General features: G+C 43.3%; 1 protein-coding gene across 9 annotated transcripts in view; it reads left to right on the top strand.

Annotated features, from left to right (window-relative positions):
• The window catches only part of CUX1 (cut like homeobox 1), a 270,225-nt gene that overhangs the window by 178,790 nt on the left and 77,018 nt on the right, over window positions 1-14,417 (top strand). For all 9 annotated transcript variants that reach the window (XM_032130115.1, XM_032130112.1, XM_032130116.1 and 6 more), the window contains 3 exons: window positions 4,079-4,183; window positions 6,717-6,905; window positions 12,539-12,597. In XM_032130115.1, the coding sequence (XP_031986006.1) occupies window positions 4,079-4,183; window positions 6,717-6,905; window positions 12,539-12,597 (353 nt within the window). The remainder of the gene's footprint in view (window positions 1-4,078; window positions 4,184-6,716; window positions 6,906-12,538; window positions 12,598-14,417) is intronic.

Below are 14,417 nucleotides of genomic sequence, written 5' to 3'. Positions count from 1 at the left end.
TTTGGGAATAAGAAACCAAGAGTTTTAGCACTGACTCAGGAAAAGCAGCTATGCTATGGCATATCCAGTGCCTGAAGGGGCTCCCAGAGAGCTGGAGAGGGACTTGGGACAAGGACTTGGAGTTCCAGGACTGGGAGGAATGGCTTCCCAGTGCCAGAGGGCAGGGTTAGATGGGATGTTGGGAAGGAATCCTTCCCTGTGAGGGTGGGGAGGCCCTGGCACAGAGCAGCTGTGGCTGCCCCTGGATCCCTGGAAGTGTCCGAGGCCAGGCTGGACGGGGCTTGGAGCAACCTGGGACAGTGGAAGGTGTCCCTGCCCATGGCAGGGGTGGCACTGGATGATCTTTAAGGTCCCTTCAACACAAGCCATTCTGTGATTCTATAAATCTCTGTGTATTTCTCAGCTGAAGTGGGACAGTTTCACACAAACAGAAGGTTTTGTGAACTTTTCCAGTGGCTCCCAGTTGTGCAAGATTCCTTGGGTTTAGCCATTTTCCATACTGGGTGCCTGTCTCTGGCTGCGCTCTTTTTTCTTACTTCAGGAAAAATTGTTCAACCATTTTTAAGAACAAGATTAGAAAAAAAAAATCCATTCTCCCCCAGATGTTACGAGTTTTTCTTGCTGTTTTGGTGAGGAGCCTGCTGTGCCCGGATTTAATAGCAGGGGTTTGACGAGGGAGGGTTTGCTTTTTTCTCAGGGTTGTATCTTCTGTTGCTTCAAGTAGAAAAAATTTTTAAAAAATAATAATAATTAAAAAACAGCCTCAAGTTTGGCCAGCCTATAAGAGTCTGGAGAAAAGAGTTCACAGAAACTCAGCAGAATCTGGTTTGAATTTGTTCAGGCTTTGCTGTCGGTGCCTGTCCCAGGCACGCTGCAGTCTATACTGCTCCAGCTGGGTGAACATTAACCAGGCAGGTTTTGCTTTTTCTGGGTGTGATGTAAGGTTTTGTGGGGGCACAGGGCGGGGAGACGCTCCCCAGGCTGCCCCTGCCACGACTGGAGACATCAGCATGGGAGCAGGAAGGGGAGAGGGATTGGTAGTGGGGAGGGAATGGGGAGAGACACCGGGACACAGACACTTGGAGGAGCTTTTGTGAGGACATTTGGAGAAGAAGCAGCGAGGAGAAGAGGAAGGAGGAAAAGAGGAAGGAGGAAATCGTTGGGGTAAGGCTCATTCTGGAAGTTTGTGAATGTTCATTAGGTCGTGCGAGGTACGAGCTGGGTTTTGCCTGCCTGGAGCTAAAGGCACTGTGGAACACAGAGGAGACAGAAATGGTGCTTCCAGCAGCCAAAATGAATTAGGAAGGGGACAGAGCGACAAGCAGAGAGGGGTGGGAGTGGAAGAGGCAAACCCAGAGGGTCTGGCAGGGGAGCAGCACCGCAGCCTCTGCGCGGGGTCTCGGCGCAGGAATGGGCAGGGGCAGGTCCTGCCACGCTAGGAGCCTCCAGTCAGTGCTGCCGTGCAGGGAGATGTGCCAGGGGCTCCAGGAACCCAAACAGCACCAAACAGGGCTTGTGCCAGTGCTTTCATTAACATCCTGAAGCACTTGTGGTGGTGCAGCACAGCTTCCATGAGGAAGCGATTAATCCCATCGGCGGGGAGAGCGGGTTTAGCTTGGAGCAAATGAAGTGCAGGGGTCACGCACAGAACAAGAGGACAAAGCAAAGGATCCGCTCACCAAGCCATGTCTCTCTCAGAGGTGGATGGTATCTCCCTGGGAAAAAGCCACAGCAGCTCCTGTGTGGTGCCATCCCCCTCCTGAAACCCTCACGGGGGATGGCCAAGCACCAGCCTCGGGCTTGGCTTTTCCAAACTTGTAAGTGCTCAAATTTGAAACTACCATTCTTTTAGCAGGGTTTTGTGTGTCATTTATAATTTATATTGCAATAGCACCCAAAAGTGCTTTCCAGACACTGAGCACATCTGTAATTCTGGCTCTAAAAAGCTTCCATTCTGTGAGAGGGGTAAAAAAAGAGGAAAATTGACCAGTATTTCCCAGACAGAATTGCCCAGAGTTTGTGCTGATGTATTTTTAACAATGCCTAGTATGAAATCTTGTCTGGTATTATTCCGAGGATCACAACAGGTGTTGGGAATTGGCTGGGGAGGCTGTGCAGAAAGGGCAGCTGACAGCTCACTGTATATGCAGATGTACCACCTATTAGCAATATCCTCTGTGGTTTGCTCGCATGCGAGCTGAATAGATTCTCCAAACAATGCTGCACTGAATGGAAGCCATCAGCAGAATTGCTCAAGGCTGCAAAACCCATTACTTATACAGCAGTAGATGGAAGAGCAAGTGCCACAGTGCAGTAACTTGTCCTGCTTTGCTGGAGTTGTTCTGCAGTTATTAGATCAATATATGTAGCTGCACATCTAATAAAGTACCAGAAAATAATTTATCTCAATGTGTGTTGTTAGCTCAGTATTTATCCTAATATTATCCAGCTGCGTAAACAACATAAATCCCTCGTTTTGTGCCTTTTTTTATTGCTGTTTCCATGTTTTCCAAGCACACAATAGGTTGTGTCCCCTTCTCTGATTATTGGAGCCGCATCACTGTACTTTTTACAATCACATTTTAATTACAGCTGTAGAACCTATGCAAAATCATTTAATACAATGTTGTGAGCAAATAGCGCAGATGATGCGTTTAGTATTTGATTGCTGTTAGTTTACTCATTGATTAAACATGCACAGTCTGCTTTGACTGGTGAGGAAGTCAGAGACCACACACATACAGGGCTGAAGGGGTTATATCACTGTAGGGTTTATATTTGCTATAGATTTTATATTTGCTATAGATTTTATATTCATTATCGGCTTTATATTACTGTAAGTTGTGTATTTGCTATAGCTTCTGTATTCACTGTAATTTTATATTCACTACAGGCTTTATATTTGCTCTGTGTTCTATATTCACTATTTCAGATGAGCTAGGTTTTCCAAAGGATTAGCAAGGAGTCAGGCACACAAAACATGGCAGTTTTAGTGGCTTATAAATGGCAGTGGGGATTTATCCTTCTGGTCAAGAAAAGTTTTGACCCTCACTGGTGGCAGCTGATGGGTTTGGTAGAATTGGTGATAGGTCTTGGAAGTGGAGATGGAAAATTATTTTGGCTGTTTTCTGAAAGCACAGCATGATTTGCATGGAGTAGCCCAGGCAAAAAGCAGTGATTACTCAAGGAGGAAAGCAGCGTGGTTTTATAACAATAAAATACCTTTTTTTTTTTGAGAGAGAAGACAGTCTTGCTTGCCAGGAGGAGTGTATATTGTAAAAGAACCAGGTTTTGTTCCATTTCTAACAGAAGCTTACAGACAGTTATGAAAAGGACTTTGCTGCTATTTATTGCCTGAAGTTACTGATCCATCTGTCTCTGCCCAAACTCTTGTACAGACATTTTTTCCTCGTCGTTCTGCTTTTCTCCTTTCTATTATTATTCAATATTTAGATGGGAATTTTGACCAGTAGCCAAGTCAGGGGCTTATCAGCTATTGCGTAAATCCTCAGCAGCTGGTGACTGAGCTGTGCAAAATTGTCACTTTAGGGTTAAATATTGTTGAATAAACAGACCTGCTGAAAGAACAGAATCTAACAATTCATGTTGTAGGGAATAATTACTGCAGAAAGACAGCCCACAACATTGTATGTGTGTTTGAGAGAGTGGTCAGAATATCTTTTTATTCAGCATTTGCCCGTGAGAATTATTCCCATGAGGAGTCTTGCAATAAAATCTGCTTGGTCTATGAGAATAGAAAGAAATTGAATAAAAAGACTCCATTTCCACTTGTATTTATTCAGTCTGGGAAATTCAGTGGGCCGCAGCATTAGTATCAGCAGGGGATTCCTTGCTCCTAGCGTTAAATTACTGTCGTAATCGCTCAATTATTTCTTCCTTGTACTGTTTAAAATAAAAATCCATCACATTCTATGTTTTTTTCTAACATTTATTAGGTTGAGTGTTTAGGAAAATCAATTATATTCAGTCAGGCATGAATTGATGAATGTTCTTGTAATAATTGTCAGTTGTTAAACTGAATGTACTTTCTCTTTTCACCCCTTTTCATTTCCTTCAGAGGGCAGAGGTGGCTCAGAGAGAGGCAGAGACCTTAAGGGAGCAGCTCTCATCAGCTAACAAATCTCTCCAACTTGCTACGCAGATCCAGAAGGCACCTGATGTGGTGAGAGAAAATATTTACTGACTCTTACAGGTTTCTGACATTCCTGCAGTACAGCTCCTTCAATTTATGCCCACAGCTATAAAAATAGCTGTTTGAAGTCGTATTTTAACGAAAAGGGAACGGTGCTCCTGTGGGATTGTGGTGGGGTTCAGCTTCTGAGGGGGTTGGTGGCCGGAGGAGACCACGGGAAGGACGGAGGTCACTTGGCTCTGTGGTGATCCATCACTGCCTGGTCCAGGTGGACAGCACAACTCTCAGAAATGATTTCACATGGCTGAGAGCATCAGTAGAGGGGAAATAGAGGCAGCAAGAGAGCCTTGGTGGCCATCAGCACGTGCCTGCCTGTTGGGCCCTGAGGTGTGGGGCTCCATCCCAGGGGGGCCCAGAGCTTCCCTGCCCACTCTGCCTGCCCTTACTCTGTGTCTGGGCTGTCAGAGAAACTGGAAATAAATTTGATACTACTCCAGTTTTCACTGGCTGTATCTAAACTGAGAATTACACCTATAAATCCTTGGAAAATTGAGGAGATACCCTGCACTCCTGCTTGCTGCCTCCTCTGTGTGGTTCTGAATAAAGCCAAAACTGCTGATGGGACCTGCAGGCACACGGGGCTGGCTGTTCCAGGGCTCCAGCTGGCCCTGGGTGAACAGGTATCACAGATGAGCAACCAGATTACTTTGATTTTTGTTTGCCAAAGGAGAAATAGGAGTATTTAAATGTAAATCTGCAATTAAGTGAAATTTAGTCTACTTCTAAGCAGCAGATTTAAGAAACAAAAGAAATCATTGCTTTTTTTTCCTTGCAAGCCTTATACGTGCTCGACACTGGTAGCAGAAGAACACATGGCTGCCTTTAAAAATCATTTGCAGAGAACAAGTAACAAACCATAAGTCCTCCAGATCTGTTTGGTTGTCTATTAATACAACGCAGTATTTTCTCAGAGAAGTCAAAAGATAGACAAGCAGGCTGCAAAACAAAAAATAAAAAGCCTGAATATCACTTGTAACTCTGAATTACCTGCCTCTTCCTATCTCGTGTCCTAGTCTTATCATTATTTTAACATTAGGTCTTTCTTGTATTTAATAGTACTTCTGCACTTCATTTATATTTAATATGACAACTACTGCAGGATGAAAATGATCATTATCTATCTTATTTCAGACTCTACGTTCTAGTCTCAATAGGCACAAGCAGCAGATGATTATACAACTTGTGATGTTTCATGCAAGCAAATTAGAGGTTTTTTCAAGTTAAAAGTATAATTCAGTGTAATAGGAGAGCGTTGTTAACTGCTGTTCGTACATGCAGCTCTCTGTGAGTGCAGCGGGGTGTAGTCACTGAGAATCAAGCTGAATGTTTAGAAGATATGGAAAAGGGGATTTTGTTGTTCCTCTATTCCCAGAAAAGAGGGTATGGAGTATATTTCAATCTGCTGGAGTGTCATCTTGAGTCGTCAGGGTGTCAGTGGGGTGAATTCTCAGCTCTTTCACCATAGATCTTTAGTTTAGTGCTCACCATCATCATCTCCCTCTGGCTAAATGGATTCTCTCCTCCTTCACTGGTGCTTCTGAGGAGCAGCCATTAACCTTTGTGAGATGCATTTTGGGCTCTTTAATGGAATGTGTGCCCCTCATTGGGCTGCCTCGTGCCCCCCACACAGACACAAGGGTTTCCTCACATTCTCCATGGAGGAGGCTCAGAGCTCCCTGATGCATCACAGCTGTTATCTCCCAGCACAAAAGGGGACAGAGATAGTACAATTAGTCTCTATTATCTTTTCTGAATGGATCTGCCTTTTCTGAACCTCTCTGTCCGCTCTGATTCATTGTCCTCCCAGGAAGTCAGTCCAGGGAGGAAGTTTCAGACTTGAGGACAGATTTTACAGCTGTGGGAAACTGGAAGAAGGAAGATTTAGGAAAGGGAGTTTCTGAAAGTGGTGACCAAAGGGAGAATGGCCTTGTCTTAGAGCTGTCACATCTCTCATCTTCCCCACAGAGGGATGCTTGCAATAGTGTTAACATGAACAATTTTCATGCAAGGAGCAAGTTCATTGGAAGTAGCAGTTTGGGGCAATTTGTGACAATTTTGCCTGAAACGTGCAGTGTGCATGCAGAGAGCCACAGGCACATGGCTCTGCCGTTCCTGATTAAGAAATTCTGCTCCATTACTTCAGAATATTTTATCTGATTAGTATTTTGTAAGCACAGATTTTCATAGTTGTCAAAGCATTTGGGCTATTAATAATAAATAGATCTAAATAGAATCCTTTGACTTTCATGGCTGCATCTTTCCAGTGCACTTACGAAATAGGGAAATTTATTCCCTCTGTTATTCCTGTTTCCCCAGAGAGCTGTCCTGGGCTGTAGGGAGTTTCATCTTCCAGATTCCCGATGTCAATCACAGCAGTCCCAGATTTAGGAAGTGCCTGTTTCTTGTGCCACCCAACGCCGTGTTTGCTCCTTGCCAAGCTGCCCCGAATTTAGGTTTGTTGCCTTTTCTTCATTTTTGTGGCCTGATCCTTTTTTCCCTGCAGGAGCAGGCCATCGAGGTGCTGACACGCTCCAGCTTGGAAGCAGAACTGGCTGCGAAGGAGCGGGAGATCGCCCAGCTCGTAGAAGATGTCCAGAGACTCCAGGGCAGCCTCACCAAGCTGAGGGAGAACTCCAGCAGCCAAATCTCCCAGCTGGAGCAGCAGCTGACGGCCAAGAACAGCACACTCAAAGTAAGGCTCAGTTCTGCCTGAAGGGTATCACGGAGATGATGATATTGGGGTTTGCTGGTGTGAGTTTCCTGTGGTTCTGAGCTTCTTCAGGATGTGGCTGAATTCTGGTTTCTGTGGCATTCACGGAATCACAGAATGACTTGGGTTAGAGGGGACCTTCAAATACATCTCATCCCACGCCTCTGGATGTATTGTTTTCTAAGTGATCACAGGTTTTTTGAATTCTAAATGGCCCAGTTCTTACTGTTTTGAAATGTGGTTTTGCAGAACAAGGCTACCTTTAGGATTAAAGTCACCACCAAACCCCACCATACATTGACCATGGATATGTAATGAAACAGTTGAACTGAAAAGGCACAGAAAATCCCTCTTAGATTTTCAAACTTTTAATTCCCATTCCAGTGATTCAAATTGAAGATTAGCCATGAATTGGTTTATCTTTGAATTTCCCTGCTACCTCCTCTAGTTCTGTCCACTGGAAGTAGGAAGTGTATCATTTAGGGCATAGAAACAAGTAAAATCAGGACATGGAGAAGGCTTTTAGCTTCAATAACCATTTAATTATTTTTAACTGTGTATTTGCTGCACAATAATTCCCATTTATAATTAGCAATCTGGCCTTATACTCATTTGAATACGAGCAGCACTGCCCTAGAACCAGAAAGAAGAGCTGAGAATTCTCTGAGTGACCCTTTTACCTCTGTCTTGGGCAGCTTCACTTTCCCTGTGCTGAGCCCACACAGTTCTGATCTCTGAGTGAGCATGAGAAATGTTTCCTGACGTGGGGTATGAATCAGTTTCCTGTAACTCCCGTCTCCTTCATTGTTCCACCATCTATGAGCTCCGAAGTGTAAACAAGATAAATTTATCTATTCCATTAAAGACTTGGTCGTTCTGCAGGTTTGATAGTCTGAGAGTTTTCTGAGAGCAGGAGGCTGATAGTTCCCACTCAGCTCTGACTGTGGCGTGGGCAGCTTTGCTCTATCAGAATGATTTAATGTTCAATTGAAACTCTTACAAATTGCTCTAATTCTGACATTTTTTAGCAGTTACTGGTTTTGCTGTGGTGGAGCATAACTCACATGGAGAGAGACCTGTTAGGAATGAAAGCTGAAGTGTTGCAGTCAGTGCCTTCTGCGTGTTTTAAGCCATCTTTGCAGAATTTTTATGGAAATTCAGTGGAGCAAAGGAGACCTGTTATGTAACTACATTGACAGGATCAGTCTCTGCCCAGCTGTCACCATGTGGGCACCACTTTTATTGAGGGAGATAGGAGCTGCCCTGGTTTTGGGGGACACATTTTGCTGGCTACACCCATGTTCGGGGGATTTTTTTATTTTACTTTTTCATAAAGCCTGACAGAAAATATCTTGAGTCCTTGCACTTGACAGATTTTCTTTGAATAAAGCATGTTCCTGGTGAGGTCAGTATTAGTTTAGCCATTAACTTCAAAGGGAGTAGGATCACAGAAATGACAGAGTGAGTCTTTGATTTCCATTTCAGTAATCTCCTTCCATTTTCTCATAGCCTTGCCCAGCTAATGCTCTGTCTTTAGCTTTCCGTTGATAGTGTCTGATGCAGTGCCTCTATTGATAAAGTTTTAGTCATTTCAACCCTCTTTAACCTTACTTGTTGCAACTATAAAAATATTTCCAAATACTTACTCTCACCCCAAAGTGCTGGGAAAGCCTGTGCCAGGCACATGTTGTACAAAAGCACCAAATCTCAGTGATGATGTGTTGATCTCCTGTTTGATTATGGAGGAATTGCTTCTGAAATAACAAAGATTTTAATGGTTGCCTCCACAAAAAAACGACTCACAGTTTCATAAATTAAAGCAATGTTCTCAGCCTGTATCTTGGGGGAATTGTTTAATACTCTATGACTTAATGAAACAATACAGAAATACTTTCAAAATTATTGCTTCTTTATCTTCATCTGATCTAATGATCAAAACATGTCCTCTAGTAACAAGACTTTTCTCACTCTAGTTGTATTAACCCATTGTGGCTGGGTGCTAGAACATCCCTTCTACCCAGTTAAAATTCAGTAATGTGAGCTGATCACTCTAAACTAAATTACAATGTTAATCTAATGGGTTATTTAAATTTTTTGAGCTCCTCAGTACAGCCCCTGCTATTTACCTATCCCTCTTCATTTAATAATACAGTAGTAATTATATTTTCCAAATAACATAAGGAGGGACCCAATCTCTGCATGCTCTGACATGGGTTCATTCACACAGCAAATGCAAGATGATTCTTTAACATGGGATATTTGCAAATTTGATGTGCAGAAAAGCCACCAGTCCATTCCTTCTGCCCTCTGGCTCCTGCATTTTTGTGTGTTGGAGGTCGTTGGAATATATTTTGTCTGAACTAACCAGGTTGATATTTAGTGCAAGATATTAGTTCCTCCAGATTGTCTCACAGCTTGAACCTTTGTTATCCCATGTTCTGTGCGTTTTACAGGGTTCTTGGAGACAATTACCATGCTAATACATTTTAAAACAGTCATTGACTGGGAAGACGCCAAGTGCCTAAACGTTCTGTTTCTACACAGGCGCTGCATCCTCAGTTGTTAGTTTATTTTGTTTAGTAAAGTAGATGTTTAGGTGCAGATTTTCCATGGCAACAATCTCTATATTAGGTACTTGGGAATGATGGATGTGTGGTTTTTGTACAATCCAAAGTAAAATATTGCTGGTTGTCATACTGCTGTAGCAGCATGCAAGTACCTGAGAGTCCAACACAGCTGCACTTTGTCAGTATCGCTTTTTTTTCTTTATTTTTTTACCTGTGTTTCGTACCTAAATTTTCCAGAAATACTCTGTCAGGGTATAGCACTTGCCTGCACAGAATTGCATTTAGTGCAGATTGCATTAAAATGGGAATCATTAGCTTTTCTGTGGTTTATATCTGTTTCTACAAAAGGCTGTTTTCTTAGCATATCCTTGCATAAGTAACTAACATAGAAACAGGGTATTGTTTGTTTTAAATTTCTTCTGGTCCTTTTTGTACAGAGAACTGGTATAAATAGCCAGTTATTCCTGCTGTAAAAGCTCATCTGCTCTAGACCCAAAATGTTACAAGTCACAAATGTAAGGAAAGGGTGAATTGTAGTGGATCTGTAGAGCTCCAGAGACAGAAGGACAAAGTGACAAGACCAAGGAGAGCAGAAGGGTATCGTGGGGTTTGGCAGGTCCTCCCATTGCCTGTGACCACTTGGAAAACTCTCAGCTGTGATGCTGAGTCTCCTCTCAGTACCAAGGGCTCTCTGGCTCACTGGTTTCATTTAAAGACCCCTCTCCAGCCTGACCTGATGCATTAAAAATTCTGCTTGGATGCCTTATTGAAGTCACTCTGTTCTGCTCAGTGTTGAGCTGCAGCTTGAAAAGCTGCTTGAACTCATGGTCTGTTGTAGCTGACCCTCCTTAAAGTGTGAGACCTCAGGCCCTGGGGTTACATAGTACATCTCCATTATGAGATTTCAACATGTGTTGTAAATTATCAAAACCTCCAACATCTTTAATATTTGTAGGATTTTCCTGGTCACATCAACCAGGGTTTTCCTAATTATATCAAGTACAGGGCCAAAACACCTGAAGAACTGTGTCTGCTATCTAAAGCAAAGTCAGGGCTTCCTGTAATTCCAGTCAATAACTGGAATTTTGGTACAGCAGGACACATCAAAAGAAATGACTAAAACTTGCCCTATATTTATTCCAGGTGGGAAAAAAATTTGTTTTAGCTAAAATGGACACTTTATTTTTCTTTTTAACACAATCGGAATGACTGCACGAGTCACTGATGACAAAAGACGCTGGGACACGAGACCTTTTTAAGAGGCCACTCGTTTCATCAGTGTCCCATAGAGTGCAAATTCCACACTGAGCAGCAGTTCCTGTGATCCATTAAGAGCTGCTCGTTGAGCAGCTGCTGGAGCAGGGCCCGGGTATTCCTGCCGGGAGACGCCTCTCGTCAGCAGTGGTGAGGATGCTGGACTGTGGTGTCAAACAGCAGGAGCAGGACCTTGAGAGGGCTGTGTATTGGTAACGTGGGTGTTCACTTTGTCACTGCTCCTTAATATCCGTGCTAATGGCGAGGCAGAAATGTCAGCAGTGTGGGAGCTGCAAAGGACCGGGTAGGAAATCCTATGAAAAATGGCAGAATAGCTGGAGGTCCCACAAAACCCCACCATGCTGCTGTTGTCATCTGAAGAAGCCTCATTTAAATTACTGAGATGACTCAAACCATGAATTCACTGTTCTGTGGGTGCTGTGCTACATCATTTTGGGGTTTGTATAGCTCTGAGATGAGTGATACCCACGCGCTGACTTTACTGGGGAAGACAGCACAGGGAACAGGTTCCCAGTTCCATTTGTTGGCCTGCCCCAACCCTACCTCTGTGCCCCCATAGCTGGGCTGCTGCACAGCTCTGTGGGGCTGCATTAAACAGCTTTGATAAAATTATCCAAGTTCCCATCAGCTGTCCCCTGCCCTCGTCCTGCATCCAACGAGCAGCCCCAGAGTGGGTGTAGGATCTTGAATTCCCTAGTCCCCTGAAGGCAGCCTCTCTTGGACATAAAGTCCTATTTTTCTTTTTCATGTCATATATTCCTTTCCTTTTCAAAGTAGATTTCTCTGTCTTTGAGGTGATACGTCCTTGTGTTATTTCTGTTTCCCGTGACCTTTGGGATTCTGTGCCAATTTTAAAAATGAAGTGAGGCAGAGCTAGCCTGAATTTATCCATGGAAGTTGCAAGCCAGTAAGTTCTGTTCTTTGCTTAGATCAGGTGTGCCTGCACTAAGCAAAGAAATTATTGCAATGAATGTGGCTTCTGCAAGCAACGTAACGGCATCAATTATGTATCACTATGTTTTAGGCCTCCTGAAGCATTTACCCCGTAGTGATGAGCACTGTTGTTGGGAGCTGGGTAAGGTCCAAGTGTGTGGCATTGCGTTCTGGATTGTGGCAGCGGGTTTGGTTCGGCCTTTGGGGCGTCCTCACACCCAGGAGAAGCCATTGAGGCCGCCCTGCGTGGGGCAGAGCAGAAGGAGCTGCTGGGGTGGCCTCAATGCTCCCTCTCTGTGTGTAACCATGCAGTTACTGCAATCAGTAATGCTTGGAAAGCCTCCTGGTACAGCTGTTTTGTTTGGGCACGAGGAGCCTTCCAAGCCTAAGGCGTTCCGGTCAACAACAGCTTCTTCAGTCTATTCTTTTTATCATGTAGATAAGGTTATCAAGAACTGTCCTATTAAGAATACAGTATGTGCCAAAGCATCCTGCTTGTTTACTCAATCTCCCAATTCCCTGAAAATTTCAGCTGCCCCATTTTTTTAATACCTTCATCCCCGAGCTCTTCACTGAACACGACAGTGACATTGCAAACAGCCAAATTGGGACCCACTGAATTCTGTCATGCTTGGCACTCTGTAAACAAAGGATGAGCGAGGTATAATTGTGTTTATGTTTAATTGGTTATAGTTTGTTTTCTAATATATGTAAATTAGGTATGAGTCATTAACCCTCACTTGTGCGCTGCTGTATATATGGAATAATTTGAAGATGATTTTCAAAGCCTGCAGAAAAAAAACAATGTAAATAATTAAATCCATGTTCTCTCTTTTAAAGCAACTGGAAGAAAAACTGAAAGGACAGGCTGATTATGAAGAGGTTAAGAAAGAATTAAAGTAAGTGTTAAATGCTTACATAATTTTTTCACAAACTCTGGTTTAATAGTGCTTGTTAAATGAAGCCACAAATCTGTGTTCTTGGAACAATAAAGAATTCAGTCAAAACCACAAAGTCGGGGAAATTGGGAATTTTGGCAGAAATTGCATCCAGAACCAGTGGAACTGCTATATCTGAGAGTGCTCCTTCTTATTGCAGCAGAGGATCACAGTAGCAAATGAAACGCATGTCCGTGAAGAAAAGCCACTAAAACTGTTGTCCACAAAGGGAAAAAAGTTTCCAAATCTCAAAATCTGTGGTGTTTTAGGTGGACCACTCTTTGAAAATCTCCAGCCAACAGCTGAGGGTAATGTGGACCAAAAATTTCATGCAGAGCCTTTGGCCATGGTACCTTTTCTCTGCTCCTGCCAGCCAGTGTTCAGCACTTACCAGTTTAATGCTGGGCTTGTTTCACTGTATATTTTTGCTAATATATTGTGGTTTTAAACTAAAGCCACAAACAGCCTCTTCCTATTTCAAGGGATTTTCTTAAGAGACTTAAAAGAGCCTCATTTTAAACTATAACAAGATAAGCTGTCAGGTTCAGAAGAGAACTTTTCTGACTGGAAATATGTTTAGTGTCAAGGTTTAAATAACTGCGAGAAACTCCCATCTCTTCTTTCATCATTCTGGCATTTCTGTGTGTGTTTTTAAAAGGCTGAAATAACCCATTCCCTGGTTTAATGAGGTATTTCAGATGAGCCTGGTAGTCATGTGCTTTTGTTTACACATCCCTGGAGGATATGGAAAGCAGGTTTGGATTTGCAAGCCCCACGACTGCCCAGCCCCTGGTGCTGATTTATTCAAGCCACGCTGGCTGAGGTTCTGGTTCACCACCAGCTGCAGCACACCCTCATGCAGGGGTATAATTTTCACTTAAATTAAATGAATTGACCATTTCTTTGATCATTATACCTGATTATTACCTGGTTTCAAAATAGCATCATCATTTAGTGGTGGGATAAATACATCCATGTCCTCTCCTGAGTTAAGGGAACAGCTTCAGGTTTTAGCCAGTTTATGTCCTTGTATGTAAAGCAGTGAATGGGAATAAGGCCACAACCTCCCAGCTTCTTACATTAGATATTAAATGTAAATGTCTTGAAACAACAAATGACTTTTGAATCCTACCTGGTTTCATGCAAAGGTTTAATACAACAGGATCAGGACTTTAAAGGCAGACTTAAGGTGCCAAGAACCCCATATACTCATTGAGTAGACCCATTTAAGCTTACTTTGCATTTGTACTTTAAATACAAGCCTTGTATTCCTGGTGATAATACCAATATTTTAAAATACTTTTCTTTTTTACAACACTGACTTACGTGGGGGCAGGGATGGAAAGGCAGGTGAGAGAAGATGTGACACAGGAGGCTTCATATGATGTTTCTGCTGAGGATGAGCCTGCAGTGAAATAGATGGGAGACTCTCCTGGAAGTGGCCCTGGTGTTGGGTGCCAGTAAATGAACCCTGTTCTCCCAGCTGTTCCAGCTTTTATATCCCTAATTTATGGATTGATAGCTGGCTTGTAATGGCCCTGGGGTCCAGCACCATCCTGTGGGATGGTCCGGGGGGTTGAGACCCTCCAGGAGAGCACCGAGGATGTTTGCAATTCTGCATCCTCCAAGCAGCTGCTTCACACCATTCCCCTGCTCCCATCTAATCCAAAGGGCTAAATGTGCATCCCCTGGCAGTGACAGTCTGATCTGAGTGAAGCTGTTCCTGTAAATGAGACTGGGAAAAGTCTGTTGCTGTAAATCGGAGCCCTCACACCAAATCC

Source organism: Corvus moneduloides, chromosome 20, assembly GCF_009650955.1.
Source record: "Corvus moneduloides isolate bCorMon1 chromosome 20, bCorMon1.pri, whole genome shotgun sequence".
NCBI lineage: Eukaryota > Metazoa > Chordata > Aves > Passeriformes > Corvidae > Corvus > Corvus moneduloides.
The sequence above is the reverse complement of the archived record's forward strand: the minus strand, read 5'-3'. Positions and strand labels throughout refer to the sequence as shown.